At 43.2% G+C, this 25,918-nt stretch overlaps 1 protein-coding gene across 1 annotated transcript in view; it reads left to right on the forward strand.

Annotated features, from left to right (window-relative positions):
• The window catches only part of ERBB3 (erb-b2 receptor tyrosine kinase 3), a 149,131-nt gene that overhangs the window by 117,966 nt on the left and 5,247 nt on the right, over positions 1–25,918 (forward strand). The window contains exons 17-26 of the mRNA XM_040341090.1: positions 3,197–3,338; positions 5,467–5,586; positions 5,689–5,787; positions 6,920–7,111; positions 10,451–10,606; positions 14,673–14,748; positions 15,019–15,165; positions 15,298–15,395; positions 19,610–19,783; positions 22,028–22,099. Of these exons, the coding sequence (XP_040197024.1) occupies positions 3,197–3,338; positions 5,467–5,586; positions 5,689–5,787; positions 6,920–7,111; positions 10,451–10,606; positions 14,673–14,748; positions 15,019–15,165; positions 15,298–15,395; positions 19,610–19,783; positions 22,028–22,099 (1,276 nt within the window). The remainder of the gene's footprint in view (positions 1–3,196; positions 3,339–5,466; positions 5,587–5,688; positions 5,788–6,919; positions 7,112–10,450; positions 10,607–14,672; positions 14,749–15,018; positions 15,166–15,297; positions 15,396–19,609; positions 19,784–22,027; positions 22,100–25,918) is intronic.

The raw sequence follows: 25,918 nt of genomic DNA on the forward strand, positions 1-25,918 counted from the left end.
ATTGCCTGCAGAAAGGTCTCTTTAGGTATAAAGGGCCAGATTCACAAAAGGGATACGACGGCGTATCTCCTGATACGCCGTTGTATCCCTGTTTCTATCTATGCGACTGATTCATAGAACCAGTTACGCATAGATATCCCTAAGATCCGACAGGTGTAATTGTTTTACACTGTCGGATCTTAGGATGCAGTACCGCGGCCGCCGCTGGGGGGAGTTTGCGTCGTAAACCAGCGTTGGGTATGCAAATTAGGAGTTACGGCGGATCCCCGACGGATTTTCGCGTTCGCTACGTCTAGTTTCCCGTCGCAAAGTTAGTCGTCGTTTTAGGTGCCCTAACTTTAGTCAGCAAACGTATTGCTGTCTAAAGTATGGCCGTCGTTCCCGCGTCGAAATTTTTAAATGAACGTCGTTTGCGTAAGCCGTCTGGGAATACGGAATTACGTTATGCGCGTCGCCGTTCGAAAAAATGACGTCACAGCGCGCAAAGCACAACGGGAATTGCGCAACTGAGCATGCGCAGTAGGTCCGGCGCGGGAGCGCGCCTAATCTAAATGGCACACGCCCATTTGAATTGGCCCGCCTTGCGCCGGAGGCCGCCGGCGTAGTTTTCATCGCAAGTGCTCTGTGAATCATTCACTTGCAATGAAAACTTGCGGCGCCGCTCCCCTACGTGAATCTGGCCCAAAATGTATTATGGGTCAGTAATATTTTAATGGAAAATTTGACAAGACAATGTAACACGTTATAACATGCAACTCTAAGGAATTTGATGTAAAATACGTTTACTACTTTACTGCTAGATATGAACATTCCCGCTGCCACAGTGGAAGTACAAAGTATGGGTATAGTGGACATATTGTTGAACTTGTCCTGGAATTTCCCTACACTATCCAGTAGGATGAATAGAAGTTACAATACTTGGCTCTATTCCTTTTCTCAATAATAACTGCTATTACACTGAGAGAGGAACTGTCTGGACAATCAGCTTGTGTTCCCCCCACACTCAGCTTATGATGTCAGCCATGTCCGCAGCAGCTGCTTGTGAATTAACAGAATTTTAAAAAAAGTATGGTTTGCTGAAGATTCAAAATAAAAGGCAATTGAGTCAATACAAATGGCGGGACAATAATTGTAGGGCTTGGTTATGTTGTCAATGCATAACGCCCTTCCTGTCAAGATCATTTATGCGCCGGGAAGGAGGACGGGCTACTTCAATCATCAGTACTCTAAAAATGACTTGTGCGTGGTATCACTGCAATTATCCCAGCTTTTTACTCCTTTTAAACATACAATATGACGATCTATAAACATTGTTTTTAGTAAACAAGCACTTGCTCTTTTGATGCTACACTTTTTCACTGAGACACCTTTTCTTGAATGTTGCTGCCTTAGGCCACAGTATGCTTGGTCTGTCCCCAAACTTTCCCCAACCTGTTTGTTTTCTACAGTGTGCTGAGTGTAGAGATGTCAATCTAAAAGGTCTTCTTCAAAGCATTATACACTCTGGCCCAGATTCACAGAGAGCGGGCGCACATTACGCCGCCGTAGCACAAATAAAATACGCTACGTCGACGCAGCGCAGAGAGGCAAGCAGGGAATTCACAAAGCCACTGCTCCCAAAACTGCGCTGGGTTTCGAAGGCGTAAGTCGCCGTAGGTGGAAGTGGGCGTGAGCCATGCAAATGAGGCGTGACCCCATGCAAATGATGGGCCGAGCGCCAGACAGATACGTATAACCAACTGCGCATGCGTCGTGCCGTGGACGCATCCCCCTGCGCATGCTCACAACCACGTCGGAACAACTGCCTAAGATACGCCGGATCACTGCCTACACCATGAACGTATCCTACGCCCAGCCAGACTCACGTCCAACGTAAACTACATAAAATACGCCGGCTTGTATTCCTTGGTGCAGACCTTTGCATGTCTGCTGCTTGCTGTAAATCTGAGGGGTAGATCTGAAATGAGGGGAAGCTCTGCTGATTTTATTATCCAATCATGTGCAAGCTAAAATGCTGTTTTTTATTTTCCTTGATCTACAGAGCCTACACTTCACACTTGTAGTTTGCACTTGTAGTGCAAAGTGGATTTGCCTTTCGGAAATAACCCCCTTTGTGTTAAAAACAAGGGTTTAGTTTGCACACATTTGCAAATACATGCGTAAGCTGCAGAGCCACTTCACGGCACCCCAGTGGGATGAACCTAGTTAGACTTAAACCCACAGAAAACTGCCACTCTATAGCCTAATCATCTGCAGCCATGTAATTCCCTGCCAAAACAAAGTGGTGGGGATGCTGGTGACATCATTCGCCATATTTGGCCCGAACCTTTGCTCATCCTTAGTTAGAACCACAAAACAAGAACATTTTCTGTAAATAGGAGGTGACCTTCGCAGAGGGGTGTCAGTGGCTGCAGCATAGGTGTGCGCACAGGGTGTGCCAGGTGTGCCCAGGCACACCCTAATCGCCCTGAGCAGCACAGATTCCCCCTACTGCCCTGGCTCCCATCTTTCCCGCCGCAGCACTGCCAGCTTCCTTTCTCTCCTATGGGCTGTAATTTGTAAATATGTAATTTACCGACCCCTTCCCTTTCTGAATGAACATCGTGAGTGATTGGTAGAGTGTGTTTGGGCTTTGGAGTGCACACCCTAATGCAATGGGCTGCGCACACCTATGGGCTGCAGTAATGAAAATATGGCCCTGATTCTGAAGAAACAATATTTAAGATCTGAGAAAGATACATATGTTACCATTGTTGTCATGCTAGTTGGGGGGACGGTTATGTAGACCCATTGGTTTTGGTGCTTTTTGAGTTACAGACACACAACAAGTATATGGACTAGGAAATCTGACTTCACTTGTTGATACTTGATCTAGGTTTGTGACTCGGTAAGTATTAAAGCCAGACAACTAATGTTATTGAAGGAGCTCAGCAATGGCAATCCACATAATTCATAACATGACAGGTATTGTTTAAATGTTACACCTGTTTGAGGAATTAAGAAAGCCAGTGCTGCACTGCCCTCTGGCGAAACAATATGGCACTGCATCCAAAGTAAGAAACTATGATATGAATCATGACATAGGGGGAAACTAGGAAAGTAAAACACCATTACACAGTAATACTATTAAACTGACTAAGCAGTGTTTGTAATCACGGACTACGTTTATATAACAGACTTCTTTATTGGTCCACAGCAAAACTCAAGCAATTGTGGCAATATCAATTGTAGCGTCCATCTTTGTTCTGCTTTGTTGCCTCCTACTGACATTTCTGTACTGGAGAGGGCTGCAAATCCGCAAGAAGCGAGCGATGAGGCGCTACTTGGAGAGGGCAGAGGTAAGTCACATTCAGCATCCCTCTCTCTCATCTAATGTACTTTGTAAATATATGTTCTAGAATTTACAGCTGCCACCCAGTTCCAAATAATGTACAGTCTGGGTCAAGGTGGGATCGCAGATTCTTGTGACTTTTTATTTTTTTTAAACCTGACTTCCAGGAAATGAATGCAGTTAGGTATCCATTAAAAAATGTGAAATGTATTATTAAATGCAATTAATGTAAGGATCTAAATTTGTCTTGATATCAGCCAGGGGGGACTGAGAACAATCAGGATCTGCTGCACGCACTTGAGGACTGAGCATGACCTCATCAGTGTTATGCTCCCTTTATTAATCATTAAGCAAGTTGGCTATCTGTTCTGACACAATGTTGTTGACCAAGCAGTGGATGAGGAAGATTTGGTAGGGATGTTTGGATCACATTACTAGTTGTGGGAAATTAGAAAGACATACAGTATTTATATATATATATATTAAGTTGGCCCACCCGTTGCAGCTATAACAGCTTCAACCTTTCTGGGAAGGCTGTCCACAAGGTTTAGGAGTGTGTCTATGGGAATGTTTGACCATTCTTCCAGAATCGCATTTGTGAGGTCAGGCACTATTGTGAACGAGAAGGCCTGGCTCACAGTCTCCACCCTAATTCATCCCAGAAGTGTTCTATGGGGTTGAGGTCAGGTCTCTGTGCAGGCCAGTCCAGTTCCTCCACCCCAAGCTCGCTCATCCATGTCTTTATGGACCTTGCTTTGTGCACTGGTGCGCAGTCATGTTGAAACAGGAAGGGACCATCCCAAACTGTTCCCACAAAGTTGGGAGCATGAAATTGTCCAAAATGTCTTGGTATGCTGACACCTTAAGAGTTCCCTTCACTGGTAATAAGGGACCAAGCCCAACCCCTGAAGAACAACCCCCACACCATAATTCCCCCTCCATCTAACGATTTTGACCAGTGCACAAAGCAAGGTACATAAATACATGGATGATCGAGATTGATTGGAGGAACTTGACTTGCCTACACAGAGTCCTGACCTGAACTCGATGGCTCTCATCCCCACCCAGAATCATCATCCTCGTCCATTTTCACAATGCAACTCCATCATTCTCATCCCCCACACAGCATCATCCATCCCTCTAGTATGCCCATCCACTCCCAGCATCATCCATCCCTCTAGTATCCCCATCCACTCTCAGCATCATCCATCCCTCTAGTATCCCCATCCACGCCCAGCATCATCTATCCCTCTTGTATTCCCATCCACACCCAGCATCATCCATCCGTCTAGTATGCCCATCCATGCCCATCATCAATCCCTCTCCACAATGTATGCCCATCCATGCCCAGCATCATCCATCCCGCTCCATAATGTATCCCCACCCACACCTAGCATCATCAATCCCTCTCCATTTTTTATCCCCACCCAAGCCCAGCATCATCCATCCCTCTGCACAATGTATGCCCATCCACGCCCAGAATCCTGGAGAGGGATGGATTATGCTGGGCGTGGGTGGGGATACATTTTGGAGAGAGATGGATGATGCTGGGTGTGGATTGGCATACATTATGGAGAGGGATGGATGAGGCTGGGCTTGGGTGGGCATATATTGTGGAGAGAGATGGATGATGCTGGGCGTAGTGGGCATAAATTGTGGAGAGGGATGGATGAAGTTGTAAGAGTGTTTAAATAAAAGTGGGTGCACCGAAGGACTCAGTGGGATGGCCAGTGGGCGGATTCGGTGGGACGGCCAGTGGCGGGCCCTGCAGAATGTTGGTGGTCAGGCCCCAGCCCTAAAGCTGGGTAAGGAGCCCCAATATTTATGAAGGCTGCCCTGCACATCAGTCCCTGACCTCACAAATGCACTTCTGGAAGAATGATCGAACACTCCCATAGATACACTCCTAATCCTTGTGGACAGCCTTCCCAGAAGAGTTGAAGCTGTTTTAGCTGCAAAGGGTGGGCCAACTCAATATTGAACACTACAGACTAAGACGGTAGTGCAATTAAAATTCATGTGCATGTGAAGGTAGATGTCTCAATAATTTTGGTAGTATAGTATAGTGTGTGTGTATATATATATATATATATATATATATATATATATAAATTATAACCTAACATTATCGACAGTGTCCTGAAATGATGGACCCCTCAGAAAAGTCCAATACAGTCCAAGCTCGTATATTCAAATGCACCGAGCTGAAGAAACTGAAGATCTTGGGTGCTGGAGTGTTTGGCACCATACACAAGGTATGACATTTTATTTCATACACATCTGTGGGTGTATGTTGCTTTCATTTCGTTCTTGCCCTCTACTTTTCCTTTTCATCATTCACACTTTATTCCCTGTAGGGTGTTTGGATTCCAGAAGGAGACTCTGTTAAGATTCCAGTCAGCATCAAAGTTATACAAGACCGGAATGGCTCCCAGACATTCCACGCTGTCACAGATGTAAGTCCATGTAGATTTTATTTCAGCAAATACAGGTGAAACTCGAAAAAATTTGAATATTGTTCATTTATTTCACTACTGCAACTTAAAAGGTGAAACTAATATATGAGATAGACCCATTATATGCAAAGCAAGATAGTTCAAGCCGTGATTTGTCATAATTGTGGTGAAAAAAAAAAAAAAAAAGCTGAAAAAAAAAAAAAAAAGGCTGTAAAAAAAAAAAAAAAAAAAAGCATTTAAAAAAAAAAAGATGCCAATCAGTGCCCACAAATGGGCACTGATTGGCAACATAGGTAAATCAGTGTCGCCCCAGTGTCCATCAGTGCCACCCCACATTGTCCATCAGTGCCACTCTACAGTGTCCATCAGTGCCACCCCACAGTGCCCATCCATGCCCAGTGCCCACCTATCAGTGCCCATCTGTGCCACCCATAAGTAGCCATCAGTGCCGCCCATGAGTGCCCATCTGTGCCGCCTATGAGTGCCCAGTGCCGCTCATGAGTGCCCATCAGTGCCGCCCATGAGTGCCCATCAGTGCCGCCTATGTGTGCCCATCAGTGCCGCCTATGTGTGCCCATCAGTGCCACCTATGTGTGCCCATCAGTGCCGCATACAAGCGCCGCCAATCAGTGCCACCTCATCTGTGCCCGTCAGTACTACCTCATCGATGTCCATCAGTGCCATCTCATCGGTGCCCATCAGTGCCGCCATATCAGTGCCCGTAATTGAAAGAGAAAACTTACTTATTTACAAAAAAATTAACAGAAAAAAATAAAAACGTATTTTTTTTTCAAAATTTTCAGTCTTTTTTTAGTTGTTGCGCAAAAAAAAAAAATCGCAGAGGTGATCAAATACCACCAAAAGAAAGCTCTATTTGTGGGAAAAAAAGGACGCCAATTTTGTTTGGGTACAGTGTAGCACGACCGCGCAATTGCCATTCAAAGTGCGACAGTGCTGAAAGCTGAAAATTGGCTTGGGCGGAAAGGTGTATACGTGCCCTGTATGGAAGTGGTTAAAGTGTAGATGAGAGGTTTTAAAGATTGTCATAGTGCCAATGAAGAATATGTCATAAGGTCATCAGTCTTTGTGTACATCTCAGATCATGATCCTGATTTAAATTTTTTCTCTACAGCATATGTTGGCGATGGGAAGCCTTGATCATCCCTGTATTGTGCGGTTATTGGGCATCTGTCCAGGGACACAGCTGCAACTGGTTACTCAGCTCCTTCCAATGGGCTCATTACTGCAATACGTTCGCCAGAATAAGAACACCAGCGCTGTTGGTCCTCAAATGCTGCTTAACTGGTGTGTGCAGATTGCTAAGGTGAGATCTACTAACTGGAAACAACTGCATGCTTTATAAAAATGAATGTATGAGGAACACTTCTGGAGAGTCTAGCAGTGAGTGTCAGTGCAAAGATATGCATAAAGTATGCATCAGATGTATGAAGCGTTTGCATTGACCACCTGGTGCTCATCAAAATAATCCAAGCATGATAGAAATATCACAAATCCTTCATTATTGGGATCAGTGCTTCTTTGCACAACTACATCTAAATATTCAGACAATTAAATCTAGTCCTGCTCTAATACAAATGACTCTTGCTAAAAAAAAGTATCCTGCTGTACATGGCTAAAGTTGGATTCCAGGTATTAGGCAAGATGAAGAAAACAAAATAAACAAAGGGCAACCACCCCAACCTATAACTGGCCTTTACAGCAAGGACCACAAAAATTCCCAGCTCACGTACCAGCCAGCCTGCAACAAACCAAATTGACCCTGTCTAACAGTTCATGTTAAAAAAAAAGGGGTTTAGTTTGCACACATTTGCAAATATATGCGTAAGCTGCAGCAGCCATTTCATGGCACCCCAGTGTACTGCAGTCCTAACTGTATAATTTGGTAGTCTCCTGAGCTGGAGCACATGTATAAAAATGATTAAGGGCAGGTATGCCTGGAAGGAGCCCACCCTTCCTTAAAGCTATAGGGACACACTGGACACCTAGCAATGGCACAATGGCAGTGAAGGACACACTAGATGCCTTCGCTGCCATTGCGCTATTTCTGGGTGTCCAGTGTGTCCCTATACCTTTTAGGAGCAGTGGTCTCCCTCAAGGCATACCTGCTCCTAATCTATCCATTATTATATATGTGCTCAAACTCAGGACACTCCCAAAGTTAGGACTGCAGTACACTGGGGTGCCATGAGGTTTGCAGCTTACACATGTATTTGCAAGTGTGTGCAAGCTAAACTCCTTGGGCCAGATCCAGGAAGCAGTTACGCTGGCGTATCTATTGATACGCCGCGTAACTTCTAGGTTGCTCCGGCGTATATCTTTGTTTTGTATCCACAAAACAAGATACGCCTGAAGCTGGGCTAGATCCGACTGGCGTACGTCTTAGTACGCCGTCGGATCTAAGGTGCATATTTACGCTGGCCGCTAGGTGGCGCTTCCGTTGTTTTCCGCGTTGAGTATGCAAATTAGCTAGATACGTCAATCCACAAACGTACGTCCGGCCGGCGCATTTTTTACGTTGTTTCCTTAACGTTACCCCTGCTCTATGAAGCGTACGCAATGTTAAGTATGGACGTCGGGCCAGCGTCTAATTTTCCGTTGTGTACGTCGTTTGCGTAAAAAGTTTGCGAATAGGGCTTTGCGTAGAATTACGTTCATGTCGAAAGCATTGGCTTGTTGCGGGTTAATTTGGAGCATGCGCACTGGGATACCCCCACGGACGGCGCATGCATCGTTCAGAAAAAACTTCATTTACGTCGGGTCAAGACGTATTAACATAAAACACGCCCACAACTTAGCCATTTGAATTGCGCGCCCTTACGCCGACACATTTACACTACGCCGCCGTAACTTACGGAACAATTTCTTTGTGGATACGGGAAATACGCTGTACGTTACGGCGATGTAGTGTATCTGAGATACGCTACGCCGGACGTAAAAAAGCGCCGCGCTACGTGGATCTGGCCCCTTGTTTCTAATGTGAACCATTAGACAGGCTCAATTCAGTTTTTTGCAGGCTGGCTGGTAATTAAGCTTGGAGTCTTTGTTGTTTTTTGACACCCACCCCCATGCATTACATGAACTCTTTTTTTATATATTTTACACAGCAAACTGTACTTTGTAGGTATGTCACTATGGCTCCTCTACAGGACAGCAGGTCATGTGCATCCCCTATGTATGGAACTACTCCCTCAAAGGGTCACTGCACATTTAAAGTATATTTAAAGTCAAAACTTTTTTTATTGTAGATAGATTAGGGGAGTGTTCGAACAGTTTCAGGTTTTGTAATCTGTCACTCATTAAGAAAATGTTCCCTTTTATGTCCTTTCCTGTAGACTCAACAGGAAATAAGATGCTATCCAGCGTGGGCTATATTCCTTCTTATATTTAGCAAGAAATCCACGCTTAGGTGTATGCTAAGCTGCTGCCTCCCTGAAAGTAGACTTCACAAGTGAAGTCCAATGAGTTAATGATAAAAGGAAGGGAATTTGGCGCTGCTTACAACAAATATTTGAAAATCGTGTATACTGTACTTATAACTGTGATATACAATTGATTAGTAAAATATATGGGAGTTCACAAAATATATGATCACACTAGAAAATTAATAAACATATGTCTCTTATATCCTATATGTGATAACTGAAAAAATCCTTAGTGAATCAAGTGACATAAAAAAATACACAAACCAAAACTCAAAAAAACGAATTAATATATAAGACCAACTCATAGAGTAAATCCGGTAGGAATAACATCTATTTTCAGAAAAAAAAAAAAAAACGATTAAAAAGAAGGGGCTCCAAATTCCCCGACTCATATGAGCGTACAAACAATTTCCTGGGTCTGGACGGCATGCGTTCCACAGACCACATCGCAAAAAGTGATGTGAATGCGTACCATGTTACACCTTACACGTTTCGTCATTAGACGTCGTCTGAGACTTCTTAGACAGTTGTCACAGGAACAAGGGTTACCATTTGATGATTTCCCATTTATTCCTCTTCTGGTGGGAACTACATTTTTGGATTTACCCTAGTTTATATTCCCAGTGACATTTGTGGTTAGGACAAACAGGACAAATCTCCCTCAAGGGTAACACAGACAGCAACAAACACCTGGCAGTTGTACTAAACCATCATCAGTTTTTGCCTTTAGTTATGTTTTAATGCAAACACGGAACTAGTACAATAACTTGTCGTTATTTCCATCAAGCTGATTACTCTCACTTGTATATCCAGCTAAAACATTAAATATTTTATAGCTACATTTTGTAAAAGAACATATAGATGTAGAAAGTAAAACATAAATAATACTTGATTATTATAACATTAACTCTGAGCTGTCAAAAGTAGTATCTGAAAAAATTATTATAAATTTTAATAAAAGAGCAGTCATATGAACAGACCCGAATAATTAAAAAGAAAATCTTTATTCACCCCTCCAGTCAAAGTAAATGTGTACTGCAGAAAATTTTTGATCAACATTAAAATATACTTCAAAAGCTTCTTCTTTTATTTGGTATACCAGACTGGCGCTAAAAGCAAAGTGTTCTTATAAATCATATGTTATACTGTTAAAGAAACCGATAATTGCCCTAGCCTTTTTTTTTTGTCTTCTGTATTTATGTGTCTCTCTTTTTGTACAGGGCATGTATTACCTGGAGGAACATCGCATGGTTCACAGGAACCTGTCAGCTCGTAATATCCTAATGAAAACAGTCAATCACGTTCAAGTGTCAGATTTTGGTGTGGCAGATCTGTTGTATCCAGATGACAAGAAATTTTGCTACAATGAAATCAAGGTGAAATTATTAAACGTTGATTTCAATATTCTTTAGTATCTTCATGTTATATACTAGGAGCTAAACATGGATCCTATGTGCATGTCTGCAGCAAGAGATATTCTGAAACCTAAATTTACTGTTTCACACCTGGGGCCAGATCCACAAAGAAGTTACGTAAGGCTTTTTTCGGCGTAACGTTACCCCTGGGTCTATGAGGCGTACGCAATGTTAAGTATGGACGTCGGGCCAGCGTCGAATTTTCCGTCGTTTACGTAAAACGTTTGCGAATGGGGCTTTGCGTAAATTACGTTCACGTCGAAAGCATTGACTATTTGCAACATGATTTCGAGCATGCGCACTGGGATACCCCCACGAACGGCGCATGCGCCATTAAAAAAAAACGCCATTTACTTGGGGTCAAGTAGAATTAACATAAAACACGCCCACATCTTATCCATTTGAATTGCGCGCCCTTACGCCGACACAGTTACACTATGCCGCCGTAACTTACGGCGCAAATTCTTTCAGGATACGGAAACTACGATGTAAGTTACGGCGGCGTAGTGTATCTTAGATACGCAACGCCTGCCTAAAGATAGGCAGATCTTTGTGGATCTGGCCCCTTGTCTTTATTAACGGAGTATTGTTTTGTACAGTTCCATTCAGGATTGGCTACTTGTGAAGCATGCACCATCAATGCAAATACTGTTCTGGTGATAGTTTAAGATATCCATGTGGTCACCTTAAAAGTTTTATTGGCACAGGAATGGTTAGTCCTCAGCATACAAGCGCATGAGAGGTGGCCATGCTAAGAACAAAGTTAAAGGCCAGTGGCACTTTCTGCATCATTGTATGTAAATGCAGGGTACATAGGCATGCACATGGGGTGTGCCAGAAGTGCCTGAGAACACTCTAAACACCCCGTGCAAGGCAGATTTCCCCTGCTACCCGGGACCCCTCCCCTAGTACTAGTAGCCAGGTTCCCTCCTCATCTCTTCTGCCGGCTGATGCTGCAAGCACACAGGGATGTTTTAGGGTGGAGAGTAGAGGAAGGGACTGGTAAATATGTCATTTACTGGCCCCCTCCTTTTCTGAATGAACATAGTGGATGCATGTGTGTTTGAGCATTGGGGCGCACACCCTAATGCAATAGACTTCGCACACCTATGGCAGGGTGCCATAGCTGGGGAAAAGGGAAAAAGCTGGTCATCATTAAAGCGGGGGTTCACCCTATAAACGAAAAAAAAAAAAAAAATTTTCTTTCTACCATAAAATCAGGCATTGTAGCGCGAGCTACAGTATGCCTGTCCCGATTTTTTTACCCCCGTACTCACCTTGTACTCGTACATCGAAGATACCGACTCCCCTCGGGGAATGGGCGTGCCTATGGAGACGGAGGATGATTGACGGCCGGCTCTGGCGCGTCACGCTTCTCCGGAAATAGCCGAAATAGGCTTGGCTCTTCACGGCGCCTGCGCATAGCCTGTGCGCAGGCGCCGTGAAGAGCCGAGACCTACTCCGGCTGTCTTCGGGGAGAGTGACGTGCCAGGGCCGGCCGTCAATCATCCTCCCTCTCCATAGGCACGCCCATTCCCCGCGGGAGCCGAAATCTTTAATGTACGAGTACACGGTGAGTACGGGGGTAAAAAAATCGGGACAGGCATACTGTAGCTCGCGCTACAATGCCTGTCTCGATGGTAAAATAATGTCAGTGAGGGTGAACTACCGCTTTAAATCAAGAAGACTGAGGACATCTTGTGGCAGAAAGGAATTACTGCAGGGGACACAACTGGGCAGGAGGTGAGTATTGAGGCACCTTTGTATGTCTTCCTGGAGTTGGACTTTAAATTTGCCTAACAGTACAGGGTATATTGGTGTTAGAATTACATGAAGAATTTGTTTTGACAATTAAGCTGGCCATACTCAGTTTGAATTTTGGCTATTTCCTGTGTAGCAGCGAAAATGTGAGCTGTGGATAGCCCTGCCAACACCACCTGACTCAAAATCGAAGCAGCTGGGTAGGAAAAATAAGTGGCAGCAAACTGTTCTGGTATTGTAACAGCTGAGGGTGCCGGCTGTCAAAATACAATAGGCAGCAGCAAGATAATTGTCCATCCACACTGTTTAGCATGGAAGGGGAAATCTATGGATTTTTCTCGCTCAGCCCAACAGTCAGCTTAATTGTTAAAGTGACAGGGAAGATTAAAGTTGTTGTAAAGCTTCCTGTTTTTTCACCTTAATGCATCCTATGCATTAAGGTGAAAAAACATCCGATGCTTACAAGCCCCCCAGCCCCCCCCTCCGTTTACTTAGCTGAGCCCTTAAAAAGTCCTGCGTCGTGAACGTGCTGGCTTCTCGGGCCCGGTCTTCTCGGCTATTCTCGGCTCTTCATTGGAGATTGATAGCAGCGCAGCCATTGGCTCCCGCTGCTGTTAATCAAATCAATGACGCGGCGTGCCGGGGCGGGGCCGAGTGATACACTTGGTGGCTATGGCCGCTACTGTATCACAAGGGAGCTAACCCCCTTGGGAGAGTGCTTCCCAGAAGGGGGTTAGCTCTTGCGGGGAGGAGCCTAGACAGCCGCCGACGGACCCCAGAAGACGAGGATCAGGTCCACTGTGCAAAACGAACTGCACAGTGGAGGTAAGTATGACATGTTTGTTATTTTAAAAAACACATAACCTTTACCAAACCTTTAAAGTCAATGAGCCCTTAAAGTGATTGTAAACCCTAATTAAAAAAAAAAACATGTTATACTTACCTGCTCTGTGCAATTGTTTTGCACAGAACAGCCCCGATCCTCCTCTTCTTGGTTTCACCATTGGCGCTCCTATCTCCTCCTCCTGCTGAGTTACCACCAAACCAAAGCAACTTACTATGGGTCACTCATGTGGACTTGCTCCTGAGCCTGCTCTGTGTGTTCATAGGCCTACCCCTCCTTATCCATCCTCACTGGCTAAGATTGTCTCTGAGCCTATGAGGGAGGAGAGAGCCTCTGCTCTCATGCACATCACTGGATCAAGACCAGGCTCAGATAAATATAAGGGGGGGGGCTGGGAGGGAGTTGCATTCAGAAGGTTTTTTACCTTATTGCAGAGAATGCATTAAGTTTAAAAAAAACTTTCAGGCTTTAGAACCACTTTAAGTTAGGGTATCATTCTCTGTACCAGTAGCTCTATACTTAACACTACTAGTGTCAATCCCCTAGATTCAAAAGCAATTATATTTTCAGGAGGTGTCTGCATTTGTACACAAATGTCTTATACAAAGCTCCAACAGCATCAAAGCTGTGGGCATCTGTAATGCAAAAAGCCCAGCAACTTCTAACCCCCTGCTGTCATTCAGGTTCTTGAATTTCTATTTCAATTTCTATTTCCATATCAGATCAATAGGGCTATTTGAGTAGTATGCAAAATATGTGAGAACATATGCAGGTACTGTACTTCTATATTACTTCTTAGGCTGCATTCACACCTGTGCGTCGGTCGCTCGGTCGTTTTTTCCGGCGTTTTGTCGCACGTATTCATGCTTATTTGCGCGTTTGCATACAGCGTCCTCTGACGTTTTTGTACTTCGACGTTTTTTATTTTAGCCAATAGAAAAAAATATCATCTTTTCATCACTTGTTGCTATGTTGGTAGATTTTTTTTATCTTCTGCCTGGGTGAAATGTTCTATTGATCAAAGCGACGAAACACCCGTAGCAAACGCTCGTTGTCGCAGTAGTCGCTTGAATCGAGTGTTTCCATTACTTTCTATGGGAAATGGAAACGCTCAAAAACGACCAAACCGCCCGATACGCGCGACAAAAAAGAGTCCGGAACTTGTTTGAGCTTCAGGCGTTCGGCGCCAGGCGGCTTGGAGTGGAGATGTGAACCATCACCATAGGGAATAATGTATTTTTTCCCCTCTAGCGTATTTGAGCGTTTCAGGCGACAAAACGCTCAGGTGTGACTGCAGCCATACTGTTACTGATGCACATTTAAAGTATAATTTTGCATCTTGTGCCTTTTGTGTAATAGGTATTACTTTATTATGTTTAACTGCCCCTAAATTGTGCTCCTTTTTCATTGTACCCAACACAGACACCCATTAAATGGATGGCTTTGGAAAGCATACACTTTGGCAAATACACTCATCAAAGTGACGTGTGGAGTTATGGTAAGTGTCACACCGACCTCCATTGTGCATGTGACCACATTTTGCTGAGCATGATGAAGTAATAATATTTATGTATTACTAGTCATATCTAAACTCACTATTACTATTGGACCCCTTCCCAGAATGTACATAAACTACAGTGAGCCTAGTCTTTCATTTTAAATCAACCCAAAAAAGCTTACAAAAAAAATTCTCAAAAACTGCCAATTTAGGCCTAGAGATTCATAGTCCATACTTGTTGTGAAGTTTATTTCCTGCTGTCTCATGCAGGAGTAACACTGTGGGAAATGATGACGTTTGGAGATGAGCCATATCCAGGTATTCGTTTGTCTGAAGTGCCCGACCTCTTAGAAAAAGGCGAGAGGCTTCCCCAGCCAGTCATTTCTACTATTGATGTCTACATGGTCATGGTGAAATGTGAGTAATTGGGCAATAAGTACATAGAGTGCTTTCTGACCATTTTGTTTGAATTGCTGATCACTGTTTGTATATTTTAGAACTGCTTTTTTATGGTGGGAACACTAATATTTTCTCATGTGCCATGTTTAGGTTGGATGATTGATGAAAATGTTCGGCCCACATTCAAGGAACTGGGTAATGAATTTACTCGAATGGCCCGAGATCCACCTCGGTACTTGGTCATAAAGGTGAGCTGCTCTATCTTAAACTAGAACAACTGCCGGAGCTGAAGTCTTTGTAATTAGGCTCCTAGTTAATTTATTATATCCTAATGGATTGTTATTTCATTAAATAAAAAGCAGTTTTACCGATTTACTTCCAACACTTTTTCATTCACAAGGAGTTTTTGAAATCTATGTACACTACATCAGCGATAATCAACCCTGTCCTCAGGGCCCACTAACAGGCCAGGTTTGCAGGATACCGTATTTATCGGTGTATAATACGCACCCTAACTTTAAGAGGGAAGTTTCAGTAAAAAAACTTTCCACAGCCGCCTGCGTATAACACGCAGGCACAGTTTACCCTCTATTTTCAGGGTAAAAAAGTGAGTGTTATACGCCAATAAATACAGTAACTGAAATACATCACAGGTGATATAATTTGCTGCTCAGTGATTGTAGTATTCTAGTCTGCATCTCCCCAAGGTAATACACAAAACCTGGACTGTTAGTGGGCCCTGAGGATGACCACTGGTTGATGACCACTGCACTACATAGCCAAAAAAAATTGCACTGGAAATATAACCCGGGCTAACACTCAGGCCCCGTACACACGACCAGTTTCCTCGGCAGAATTCAGCTTCCGACCGAGTTTCTGGCTGAATTCTGCTGAGAAACCCGGCCGTGTGTACACTTTCGGCCGAGGAAGCCGACGAGGACCTCGGCGAGGAAATAGAGAACATGTTCTCTATTTCCTCGTTGTTCTATGGGAGCTCTCGGCCCGCCGAGGTCCTCGGCGGCTTCAGGGCTGAACTGGCCGAGGAACTCGATGTGTTTGGCATGTCGAGTTCCTCGGCCGTGTGTACGGGGCTTAACACTAACATTGTGTGATACTAAACTTAAAGAACAAAAGTCAAAAAAAGTGTAGCACTATACCCAAAATTATATATGTCACATAAAATGTGTGACTATATGATATGTAACATCAGAAAATAAATAATCAAATAAAGTGATATAAATGCATAAAATGCAAACCTCGTTCACACTGACAAATCTCGTAAATATTGACCAATTTCAAACCAGTCAAGTGATAAACAGTGTCCAAAGATAATAGTCCTTGTGTTTTACATATTATACACGGCTTGTGCTTTTTGTCTTTTATCCTGGGCTGCTGTGAACACTTTCTGATGATAAGTGGCATTGGAATCTGGGCAATAAGTGCATAGAGTGCTTCTGAACATTTTTTTTTTTTATGGTCACTGCAGTCTAGTAAGAGGCTTTATATTTGGCTGCTTTCACATCTAAAGGTGTTAGCATCTACAAGTTTTCATGGTTTTAATTAAAGAGTGTGACTTTCACATGGATTTGTGGGAATTGTAAATAAACTTTTGAAGTGCGACTATTATGTTTGGGCACTGGATTTTCATTTTATCACTTGATTGGTTTGAGACTGATCAATATTTACAAGATTTCCCAGTGTATGAGAGATTTGCATTATATGCATTTATTCATTTTCTTTTTTAATATGTTGCATGTCATATAGAGTCGCATATTTGATTTGACATATATTATTTTGGGTCTAGCGCTACATTTAAAAAAAATGTATGTACACTACATACAAACCTCCCCACCACATGAATATCCCTTTTATTTTTTTATTTTTCACTTTTTCGCTTTAGTCTGCCCTGCCATCCTCCATTCTTCCCAGGCAAGAATGACATGTGACATACTTTGCTCCTGGTGTCTTTAGGAGTATGCACGTCACATATCCTATGAAGTATCAACTTTGATTCAGCAGATGGGGAAGTGGGGGCTGGCATTGCATCATTGGGGGCACCAAAAAAAAAAAAATGTCACAAAGGAAGATGGAGACGCTGGGTTGGTGAGTATCTAAATTAAGGACAACCCACTATGATGTAAGTGGGGATAAAAAAAGGAGGGAGACTTAGCACTGTTCCCCTGACAATGCTATCTGGGTTCAATGTTCCTCAATGACTGAATGAATGACTTGTATAGCGCTACACATGCGAACTGAATCGCCTCTAGGCGCTTTTCCAGACAGTGTCTGCTAGGCTGGTGCGGTCATTTTACCCCGTAGGATCTCGACACGCTTGGGACACACAGTCATACTCACAGATATACATATATATACTGGGCCAATTTGGACAAGATCCAATTTACCTACCAGCATGTGAAAAATAAAAAATAATAAATCTGCGCTATCAGGGTAACAAGCAGCTACATACAATCCAGTGAAAAAAAGGAAAGAAATACAAAACAAAAATCCAAAAAATGCAGCGCTGAAAAATAAGTAGTGAGAAGACAGTGATGTCTAGGTTAAACACATATAAGTGTAAACAAAAATGTGTGAGTCCATAAATATGTACATTAATCTTAAAATTAAAAATAATGATGAATGGTATAGTGGAGACACTGTAGACCTAGGTCTAAATGTCAATGACTGTAAAAATATGAGTCCATAAAAGTGAACGTGGAATCAAGAGTTGAGATGATCAATCAAGTAGTAGTGACAAGACACCCACGGTGATTCTAATTGAACTAAAATGTTGGTGATAACGCCCGCCACCAGGAGGGGAGGCTTACCAGATGCGATGGACCCAAGTGAGCTTATGCCCAAAGGGTCAGTAAAGCTTGTAAATGGTATAGATGAAAGGATATATCGGAACACACCAAAACATACGACCAGCAAATAACGGTGAAGTCTTCGCTTAGTGACAGGTGGAAGGGATAACCTCAGCTGGGAGATGGCTCATGGGAATTGGAGAGCTTGCCCAAGGTATGTGGGGGAAAACGAAAGGCACATAGCGTGATACCGTAAAAACGGGAAAGTTTAATACCGGTTAAAAACACTTACAGTTTTGTAGATAAAAAAGGACATCAATGTTGTAAAGTGCATGGCAGCAGTAGAGTCCCGACGCGTTTCGCTACAACTAGCATCGTCTGGGGTGACGATGCTAGTTGTAGCGAAACGCGTCGGGACTCTACTGCTGCCATGCACTTTACAACATTGATGTCCTTTTTTATCTACAAAACTGTAAGTGTTTTTAACCGGTATTAAACTTTCCCATTTTTACGGTATCACGCTATGTGCCTTTCGTTTTCCTCCACATACCTTGGGCAAGCTCTCCAATTCCCATGAGCCATCTCCCAGCTGAGGTTATCCCTTCCACCTGTCACTAAGCGAAGACTTCACCGTTATTTGCTGGTCGTATGTTTTGGTGTGTTCCGGTATATCCTTTCATCTATACCATTTACAAGCTTTACTGACCCTTTGGGCATAAGCTCACTTGGGTCCATCGCATCTGGTAAGCCTCCCCTCCTGGTGGCGGGCGTTATCACCAACATTTTAGTTCAATTAGAATCACCGTGGGTGTCTTGTCACTACTACTTGATTGATCATCTCAACTCTTGATTCCACGTTCACTTTTATGGACTCATATTTTTACAGTCATTGACATTTAGACCTAGGTCTACAGTGTCTCCACTATACCATTCATCATTATTTTTAATTTTAAGATTAATGTACATATTTATGGACTCACACATTTTTGTTTACACTTATATGTGTTTAACCTAGACATCACTGTCTTCTCACTATTTATTTTTCAGCGCTGCATTTTTTGGATTTTTGTTACCTACCAGCATGTGTTTGGAGTGTGGAAGGAAACTGGAGTACCCGGAGGAAACCCACGCCTCAAGTTTCTTACACTACCAAACATCAACCACTGACTTCTCTTAGTGTTGAATACCTAGACCATTTATTCACTGCATGAGAATTGAGGTCACTTCAACAGTTCCAAGAAGACTTTGGATTTTCTTTATGCTCCAACTGAGACGTAATTACGCAATTTGATCTACACACCTAGAGCAACTCCTCAAATGAACAGATCAGACTAATACTAATTGACTCTTTTAAAGTAAAGCACATCTATATACAACAAAGCAAGGGAGAAATAAGAGAGCCAGGTGATGCCACTCTCTGACTTAGGGGGCAGAATTTGAATTTACCTACATGACTATGCTAATATCCTCTAAAGAACAGGTAATTCAGCTGAAACTCTTCCACCAGATCTATTATACCCCAGTTAAATTATTTAAGCTGGGCCTTCAAACCTCCAATATGCATTTTAAGGGTTGTGGAGAAGAGGCCAACTTTATTCAAGCTCTCTGGGATTGTAGATTGTAACTTGACATCCAAAATGTGTTGTTTTTATTTACAGCGGGACAGTGAAATCCCACAGTCTCCTGTCTTTGGAGAACAGCCAGCTCTGTGTGAGAAAGAAGTTGAGGAGATGGAAACCGATTTAGACACAGAGGAAGATGACGATATGAATGCACATCCTAAAACTCCCAGTACTGTCTATACATCACGGCAAAGAATAGACTATTCAAGGGTAAGGCCTTAAAAAGAAAAAAAATCTTCAGGTCCTTTGCAGTAATATACATTGCAAGTATTTCAACGTTTTGTGCAGATCCTTACCTGCTTCTGTCTTGTGAATAATGAGAGAAGACTTTTCTGTGCTTTTGCTGAAATCTTTCATTTTGCATTAAAACAGTTTTAGTATTAAGAAACTCTTGATGGGCCGGAGTTCTAGGACAGTTGGCCTAAAAGTGAATACAGTTGCCATTAAAAGAAACAAAAGAAAGGTTATAGAAATCATAGCTAGTTGCTTGACATGGAAAAGTAAGTAAGGGGAATGAGGAATCTCTCTGACACAGCAAAACAAAACTGACAGAGGCTTCTGTTATACGTATCCAAATCAGGAAAAAACTTTTTTTTTAGCTGGAGTGCCAGTTAAAAGTGGTAATAAACCCAAAAACAAAAATGTAATATATTCTAGATTACCAATCTTTGGAATTGTTTTCTTTTTAGTTTTTTTTTCCCCCGTTATTTGACCTTTTGATTTAGCCAGTAACACACTTCCTGTCTTTGGGTGTCTGTGTTCTAGATGAAGTAGTAAAGCAGACACCTTAGGACAGCAACATTGTTAGTCCTGAGAAAGAGTAGCGTTAAAGCGGACCTTCAGTCATTTTTTCAACTTTCCATCAATTAAATCTTCTGCCCATGTTGTTTAAACTTTTGAATAGTAGAACATTTTTTTTCTGCCGGTAAATACCTTATACAGCCCACTTCCTGTTTCTTGTCTGATAAAAAGCCTAGGCTCATGACATCATGCACAGCTCTCTCTCACTCTCCTGAGAGTTTGACTGGAAGGGAGGGGGATGAGTCATAGGAGGGCCAATGAGAGCTACAGGGCTTCGGAACTGGAGGTGTGCCTCTGTGTGTCTATGTAAGTCCAGTGTTACTGGCTATAGACAGGGCCGTCTTAATAGCATCATGGGCCCCTGGGCAAAGTAATGCTCTGGGGCCCCTACAATGGAGACAGTGCAGGTAAATAGAAACCAAGTAGGTAGGAGGTAGGGGATATCTGGGGTGTAGAGGAGTCAGAGTGCTGGGGGGATATCTGGGGTATAGAGGGGTCACAGTGCTGGGAGGATATCTGGGGTGTAGAGGGGTCAGAGTGCTGAGGGGGATATCTGGGGTGTAAAGGGGTCAGAGTGCTGGGGGGATATCTGGGTTGTAGAGGGGTCAGAGTGCTGGGGGGATATCTGGGGGTGTAGAGGGGTCAGAGTTCTGGGGGGATATGTAGGGTGTAGAGGGGTCAGAGTGCTGGGGGGATATCTGGGGTGTAGAGGGGTCAGAGTGCTGGGGGGATATCTGGGGTGTAGAGGGGTCAGAGTGCTGGGGGGATATCTGGGGTGTAGAGGGGTCAGAGTGCTGGGGGGATATCTGGGGTGTAGAGGGGTCAAAGTGCTGGGGAGATATCTGGGGTGTAGAGGGGTCAGAGTTCTGGGGGGATATCTGGGGTGTAGAGGGGTCAGAGTGCTGGGGGGATATCTGGGGTGTAGAGGGGTCAGAGTGCTGGGGGGATATCTGGGGTGTAGAGGGGTCAGAGTGATAGGGGGATATCTGGGGTGTAGAGGGGTCAGAGTGCTGTGGGGATTTCTGGGGTGTAGAGGGGTCAGAGTGCTAGGGGGATATCTGAGATGTAGAGGGACAGTCGGGCTCAAGGACCAGCTGCTTTGGAGAAAGGACAGGGGCCCCCCATGAAGCTGGGACCCCTGGGCAGTGCCCAGGTGTGCCCTCTCATTAAGACAGCCCTGGCTATAGATGGTGGCACAAATTGTTTGGAAAAAAAACGACAGGGTGGTTGTACAGAAGTCTATCAATAGCTTGACCTCTGTACAATCAAAATTCGGCAGGTCCCAGCTGAACCAGCCGAATTTCAATCCGTGTATGGCCAGCTTAACTGTTAACTCAGCTTATAGAGCCTGCTGCAGTTCTTTGGAAATAACATGCCCTAAGGGAGGTCAAATTGTACCTACAAAACTGTCTGGCCTCTAAGGTCTGTTCGTGGTGACCATGTAATTAGATTTTCTGCACCACTTAATTGATATCCAAGCAGACAATGGGTGAGTGTAGAAGTCATTAGTTCCCACGCATACTGTAGGTTAATTAGTTCAAGATTAGGTCAAAATGTAACTGATCTGCCTGAAAAACAGGCTCTGTATGCTTGCTTTCAAAAATTTTAAAACAGAAGAAGCATTTTTATGTTCTGAATACTTTTATGTTTCAGAGTCAAAGTGTGCAAAGTTCTCTTGCTGGGTATCTTCCAATGAACCAAACCACTGGCAGCGTTACTAAAAAGGTAACCATTCAATTCCACTCTGACACCACCTTCATAATGCATATTTGTGTGTTTATTTCTGCTTATACTTACCTGGGACAGTTACCTATCACAATGCGTCTAACCTCCAGAAAGTTTTTATCTCATTTGTCTATATCTTTTCTTATTACTCGTAGAGTGTTAAAATGCATTAGTAAATCATTCATAAAAATGTTACCAGATCATAAAATTAAATTAACTAGTCACTCTCACTATTGAATTGAGGTATGCAAAAGTTCTGATGTTTGTCATAAAACCCTGCGTAATGCCTCAGTCTATTGCTACTAGCAAAATAAATCAATTGATTTCCTTAAAGAGTCTGAATTGAGGACGCTATGCCGCCGTAACTTACTTTTTTTGTTTTGAATCCTGGAAGAATTTGCGCCGTAAGTTATGGCGGCGTAGTGTATCTCTTGCAGCGTAACGGCGCCTAATTCAAATCGGCGAGTAGGGGGGCGTGTTTCATTTAAATGAAGCGCGTCCCCGCGCCAAACGAACTGCGCATGCGCCGTCCCTAAATTTCCCGCCGTGCATTGCGCTAAATGACGTCGCAAGGACGTCATTTTTTTGGAAGTGGACGTAAATTACGTCCATCCCGATTCACGGACGACTTACCCAAACGAAAAAAAATAATTTGAATTAAACGCGGGAACGACGGCGCTACTTAACATGGCAGGTTTAACTATACGCCACCAAACAGCAGCTTTAACTATACGCCGGAAAAAGCCGACTAGAGACGACGTAAAAGAATGCGACGGCCGCTCGTACGTTCGTGGATCGGTGGAAATAGCTAATTTGCATACTCGGCGCGGATTACGACGGGAACGCCACCCAGCGGACGCCGAAGAATTGCATTTTAGATCCGAAGGCGTATTAAGACGTACGCCTGTCGGATCTAACCCAGATGCCGTCGTATCTTGTTTTGAGGATTCAAAACAAAGATACGACGCAGGAAATTTGAAAGTACGCTGGCGTATCAGTAGATACGCCGGCGTACTCGCTTTGTGGATCTGCCCCTTCCTTGCTGGCTTGTATTCTGACAGCCTATGCCTCTGTGGCTGTCAGAATCCCCAAGCAGTGACTGCATTTGATTGGCTGCAGTCACTGTTCAGCTGAGAATTTTCAAACCCAAATTGGTCAAGGCAGATGGTGCTGAAATGGCCACACACTACTCAAAGTGTGTCTGATTTATTTTACCAAAAGCTTTTACTTACCTATTCCTGGCTCCTTTACCAACCGGACCGTATGAACTACCAGTGATGCCACGTACACACTATAATTTTTCCTGACTTTCAAAAAGCCGTAGTTTTTCACAACGTGATTCCTCCCCTGCCTGACTTGCATACACACGTTCATGCAAAAAACATCTGACCAAAGCGCGGTGACGTACAACACGTACGACGGGACTATAAAGGGGAAGTTCCTTTCAAATGGCGCCACCCTTTGGGCTGCTTTTGGGCTGCATACTTGATTCTGAGCATGCTCTTTTTTTCCCCTCAGAAAAGCATACACACGACTGTTTTTCAGGACGAGAAAAAGACTGATGTGAAACACGATAAGAAAAGAGAGCTGGTTTCAATTTTTTTGTGGACAGTTTTTTCGTCGAGAAAACTGCTAGGGTGCATACACACGACCGGTTTTCTCGACCAATATAAAAAATGGCAGTTTTCTCGTCGTGAAAACCGGTCGTGTGTACAAGGCATCACAAGTAACAACTTACAAGAAGGACCCTAAAATATAGATTTTACACAATCATCATTTGGTCAAGTATTATAAAGTGCAAGCCTTAAACCGAGCAACAATCAGCAACCCGTATAATTATGAACCAGACCTACGGCCTACTTTCATAACAAATAATATTAAGGTAGAATATACCACATAAAAATAAAGAAAATGGTAAGAGAAATATGGAAAAAAAAAAGACTAGAAGGGGAAAGAGGGGGTGTAGGAGGGGTGAAGAGAGGGAGAGAAGATCCCACCTTAGTCAAACAAAAACCAACCAATTGCATGTTATTACAATTGTTTGTGCAGTTTGGGAAATTATTTCCGCATATGCAGAAGCATAAGTAAAGGCGAACCAGCAGGACCATATTTTATTAGAAATATCAGATTTATCCCTAAGGGAATAAGTATGATCCTCCATATGATAAATTTGATTGACAGTTTGTAACCATTGACGTAAGGTTGGTATAGACGATTGTTTCCAAAATTTAGGAATACGTGCTTTTGCCACATTTAGAAGATGTGGGGTTATGGACTTTTTATGACGTCCCACTGATTCACCTGTGCAATTAAACAATACAGCTCAAAGATCATTGACAACCTCTGAACCTTGGATCACTTTTATCCAGTGTAGAATAGAGGCCCAATATGGACGGATAGGTGGGCATTTCCACCAACCCCTCCAACATCTATCTGATGAATCTGGAAAGACTTTATGTAGAGCATCTGGGGTATAGTGCCATCTGGTTAGCAGTTTGTAGTTCATCTCTGCAATTCTAAAAGATATTGTAGAGGTGTGAGGGAGTTGGAGAATCATAGACTTTTGAGAGTCCGACAATGGATACTGTAGCTCATTTTCCCATTTAGATAAGAAGGTAGGCAATACTTCATAAAAAAAAAAAGATATCAATTTCTGTGTGGGTAGCTCACTGGCCTGGATACTTTCTACTGGATTAAGGTCTGAGACCGCTCTTAAAGGTTTTGGTAAAGATTTGACAATAGTTGATGGTATTTCCATTGGTCCATAAAGGAAACCGAATCGGAAGGTAAAACTGTAGATAGTGGAAGAATACCGCTGGTGGAGGTGACATGGTAAAGAAGAACAGGTGACTGAGAACTGTGGATTAACATTCCCCGGGAGAAATAAGAGTGACCTGTTAGATGCATTAGGGGAGAGTTACACATCAAGTTATGAGAGTTTCAGATTGAGTCTCAGATCAATATGGTAGACCAGGTCAGGGGAGAAGTACCCGTAGAAAGTGTGCAAAATTTCTTAGGTATCCAAATCTGCGGGAGTAAGTTCACGCCACAGCAATCGTGTTCCAACTGTACCCATAACTTAGTCTACTTGTGATGTTTCCAGTCGGATATCGTGTTTAAGACAATTGCGTTTAAATAATCATTGAAGTCAGGGAGGGCTAACCCACCCTCAGATTTTGGCGTTAGAAGTTGTATTCTAGATATACAGGGGTCATTTACAGTTCCATTTATATTTACCTACTAAAGACCTCAACACATTGAAATAACCTGAAGGGACTTTGAGTGGAATCATCTGAAATAAAAATAACAGCCTGGGTATGATGTTAATTTTTACTACACTAATTCTTCTCAGCCATGAGTGAGCTAATTGAGTCTATTTATGAACATCTGAGTGGATCGAGTTAAGTGGGGACACGTAGTTTGCACTAAATAAGGACCTGCATTCAAAAGTACTATGGGCCAGATTCACAGCAGAAATACGCCGGCGTATCTACTGATACGCCGGCGTATTTTCAAATTTGCCGCGTCGTATCTTGATTTGGAATCCTCAAACCAAGATACGACGGCTTTTGGCATAGATCCGACAGGCGTACGGCTTCGTACGCCTTCGGATCGTAGGTGTAATTCTACGGCGGCCGCTGGGTGGAGTTTGTGTCGTTTTCCAGTGTCGGGTATGCAAATTAGCTGTTTACGGCGATCCACGAAGGTATGCGCGTTCGTCGCATTCTCTTACGTCGGGTTTTCCCGTCGTAATGTTAAGTGTGCTATTTAGATGGTGTAAAATTACACCATCCATGTTAAAGTATGGCCGTCGTTCCC

Source organism: Rana temporaria, chromosome 2 (assembly GCF_905171775.1).
Source record: "Rana temporaria chromosome 2, aRanTem1.1, whole genome shotgun sequence".
NCBI classification, from domain to species: domain Eukaryota; kingdom Metazoa; phylum Chordata; class Amphibia; order Anura; family Ranidae; genus Rana; species Rana temporaria.